Source organism: Crocodylus porosus, unplaced genomic scaffold (genome assembly GCF_001723895.1).
Source record: "Crocodylus porosus isolate Cpor-Errol unplaced genomic scaffold, CroPor_comp1, whole genome shotgun sequence".
NCBI classification, from domain to species: domain Eukaryota; kingdom Metazoa; phylum Chordata; order Crocodylia; family Crocodylidae; genus Crocodylus; species Crocodylus porosus.
This window is the reverse complement of record NW_017728919.1, coordinates 2,451,053-2,453,796: the sequence shown is the minus strand read 5'-3', so window position 1 is coordinate 2,453,796 and position 2,744 is coordinate 2,451,053. Positions and strand designations below refer to the sequence as shown.

The 2,744-nt window shown below is 69.2% G+C and overlaps 2 protein-coding genes across 3 annotated transcripts in view; both read left to right on the top strand.

The window, feature by feature from the left end:
• LOC109312421 overlaps nucleotides 1-2,744 on the top strand; it is a 10,395-nt gene continuing 7,651 nt past the window's right edge. Inside the window, exons 1-5 of the mRNA XM_019538447.1 lie at nucleotides 1-193; nucleotides 413-470; nucleotides 720-764; nucleotides 963-1,037; nucleotides 1,508-1,686. Of these exons, the coding sequence (XP_019393992.1) occupies nucleotides 436-470; nucleotides 720-764; nucleotides 963-1,037; nucleotides 1,508-1,686 (334 nt within the window). The 5' untranslated portion in view covers nucleotides 1-193; nucleotides 413-435. The remainder of the gene's footprint in view (nucleotides 194-412; nucleotides 471-719; nucleotides 765-962; nucleotides 1,038-1,507; nucleotides 1,687-2,744) is intronic.
• The window catches only part of ARHGEF18 (Rho/Rac guanine nucleotide exchange factor 18), a 42,147-nt gene continuing 41,368 nt past the window's right edge, over nucleotides 1,966-2,744 (top strand). The window contains exon 1 of one of the 2 annotated variants that reach the window (XM_019538367.1): nucleotides 1,966-2,063. The gene's annotated coding sequence lies outside the window, so the exon portion shown is untranslated. Of the gene's footprint in view, nucleotides 2,064-2,489; nucleotides 2,505-2,744 lie in introns of those variants that run through there. The other variant, XM_019538369.1, reaches the window with a different exon arrangement.

Genomic DNA, 2,744 nt, shown 5'->3' with positions numbered 1-2,744 from the left:
AGGCACGGCAGTCGGCCGCAGGACTCTCCGGCTGCCCACGGGTGCTGGAGGCATGGCCGATCCTTTCCTCTCCTCTCTTAGGAGTGTGGCAGCAACAAGAGACTAAGGTCCAAGTCCATCCCTTCGGCCTGTGAGGGGGTTCCCCACCCACGACTGTCCCGGGACCTGGAGGCCTTGCTCCCGGCTGCAGAAGGTTGGTAAACGCCCAGCGCCACGTAGGGCTGTTCTCCAGCAGTAGCGGGGAGCCCACTGAAGAGATCCCATAGCCCCCTTCTCTCTCCAGCCCCTGCCCTCCCTGGACAGGCGCCTCAGAGCTCCAGCAGCAATGCCCGTATTCCCCTGGCAGCTGCATGCAGCGCCGCATTGCCTGATGACATGCCTGTGGCCCCACTGCCCATGTTCTCTGTCCTAGGTGTCCAACCTCCTGTGCTGGAGATGATGGAGGAGGATCACGTGGCCCCGGACCATGTGTAAGTGTTGGCAGCCCAGGCATGGGGGGGCCAGCTGTTCTCCAGAGCTGCTTGGGACCAGCTGCAGCCTGGACCCAAGGGAGTAGGAGACAGCAGCACCATGCACCAGGATGGCACATGCTGTGTCCTGCGCACCTGCCAGCCTGGGCAGAGGCAGGCTGGTTGCTGGCTCTTGTGCCTAGGCCCAGGGCTGGGCTGGGCATGGCAGGCGGGCAGTCCCTCTGACACCCCCCCTTCCCTCCCTGGCAGGCTGATCGTCCAGCAAGTGCTCCAGGAGCTGAAGCAGTACCGCGGGTGAGTGTGTGGCCAGGGCAGGACCCGGGCTGGGCCGCAGCAGCGTGCCCCACCACTCGCAGAGCCTCCGGGGAAGCTGCCCCGCAGCGACCGTGGGCCCCAAGAGCCCAGGGGCAGCGCGCCGGGCCTCCCTGGAACACAGCAGTGCTCTCCCACGCGGTCCGCCCCATGCAGCTTCAGCCTGTTCCTCCTGCACAGGGCCAAGCAGCTGGCGCCCGAGGGGAGCGATGAGCCGCAGCAGAACCTCACCTGGTTCGAGTTCCTGTCGAACGAGTAAGTGAGCCTCAGCAGAGCCGGGTAGCATTTGTGGGCCCCCAGCAGCCTGTGCCCTGCTCCTGCCCCTCCTGTGACCTGCTGCCAACGGCCACGCATGCAACAGTGGTTCCTGCGGCCCAGCCACGACCGGCCCGTTCTGCGGGGCTGCGCTGGCCCCTGCCAGGGAAGTTTCCAGCCCAGAGGTGGTGACGCAGGGGGGTCGTCCTCCTCGCAGGCACGCTGAGGCACCCGGGGTTATTGGTTGGGTCAGCACCTGAGCCCAGAGCTCGTGGGAGCCCAGCTCCTTCCCCCGGGGCAGGTGACCTGCCAGGGACCCGGTGTTCAGGGGATTTGGGAAACAGCCTGGCAGGGCCACAGCGGTACCATGAGGCAAGCTCTGTCCTAGCAGCAGGGCAGGGGTCTGCCTGCTTTCTGCTGCTCGTGCTTACCCCCTCCTAGCCTGAGACATGTTTCCTGCCTCATGGCAGGAATGAGGACAGTGGGAAGAGCGATAAGGTGGAGAAAGGCACCACGGTGATGCGACGCCTGAGTTCCCTGCGGAGCCGTGTCACGGGATCCTGGCAGAAGGATAAGGTGAGGGAGCCGGGCTGCACGGTCCCAGGGAGGGCGCGGGTGCCCCGGGCAGCTCCCCAGGCTGCTGCTGGCTGTAGGGCGGCCTGGGGAGGGGGCTCTGCTCGGGGCAGACCCCTCGGAGACCAGGCCCCTGCCCAGAGGCTGCGTGGAGGGCCCCAGCCCCCATCAGTGGGTCTGGGCAAGCCCTGGGGACGCGCCTGCCCGTGTGCTCGGGGGTGGGGGCCACGGCACGGTCCTGCTGCTGGGTGCCAAGAGCCTGCTCCCTGCCTCCCCAGGGTAAGAACAAAGAGCAGCAGAGGGAGAAGGAGAAGGAGAAGGAGAAGGAGAAGGAGCTGCAGGACAGGTGGAAGGTCAATGGGCACCAGCTGGTGCTGGGGGTTTTCTCGAGCAGCGCCAGCTGCTCCCTATGCGCCAAGCCCTTGGGCAACAAAAATGGCCTGCAGTGCCTCCGTGAGTACGGCTGCCCCCCCCCCCGAACTGCTAACGATCTCGTCTGGCCCGGCTGCCTGCCCAGACTGCTAACCTCGCCTGCCCCCACTAACGACCTCACCTGGCCTGGCCGCCCCGCCCCCAACGACTGCACCTGTGCTGCCCGCAGGCCCCACCCGCCCGGCCCAGCTGCTCCCCCGCGCCTTCCCCTGCCCGAGGCCCGGCTCGCTGCCCCCCACGCCGCTTGCTGGCTCCAGGCGCACTTGCCCGCAGGCAGCAGGCACACGGGGCGGGGGGGGGAGCTCTGCTCTGCTCTGCACCGCGGGGCGGGCTAGCGCAACACGCTCAACTGCCGCCCCGGAGGCGGGGCCAAGGCTGGGGGTGGGGCCGGGCAGCCTGCGCCTGCGCCGTGACTTCCGATCACTTCCGGGGCGAGCCCGGCCCACGGCCTGCGGCACGGCGGTAAGAGGCGTCCCCGGCAACCCGCTTCCCCCCCCGGCCCCGGCGCTCCCTGCTCGCGCGGGGTCGTGTTTGGTCCGGCGCGACCTGGCGGGCGGCGGGGTGGGGGCGCCGCCGCCCCCCTCCTCGACCTGGCCCCGGCCCGGTCCTGGCTGCCCCTTGCCCCTGACCGCTGGGGCGGGCGCGGAGTTCCCCGCGGGTCGGGACAGGCCCCGACCCCGAGGCGCAGCGCGTGGCGGGTGG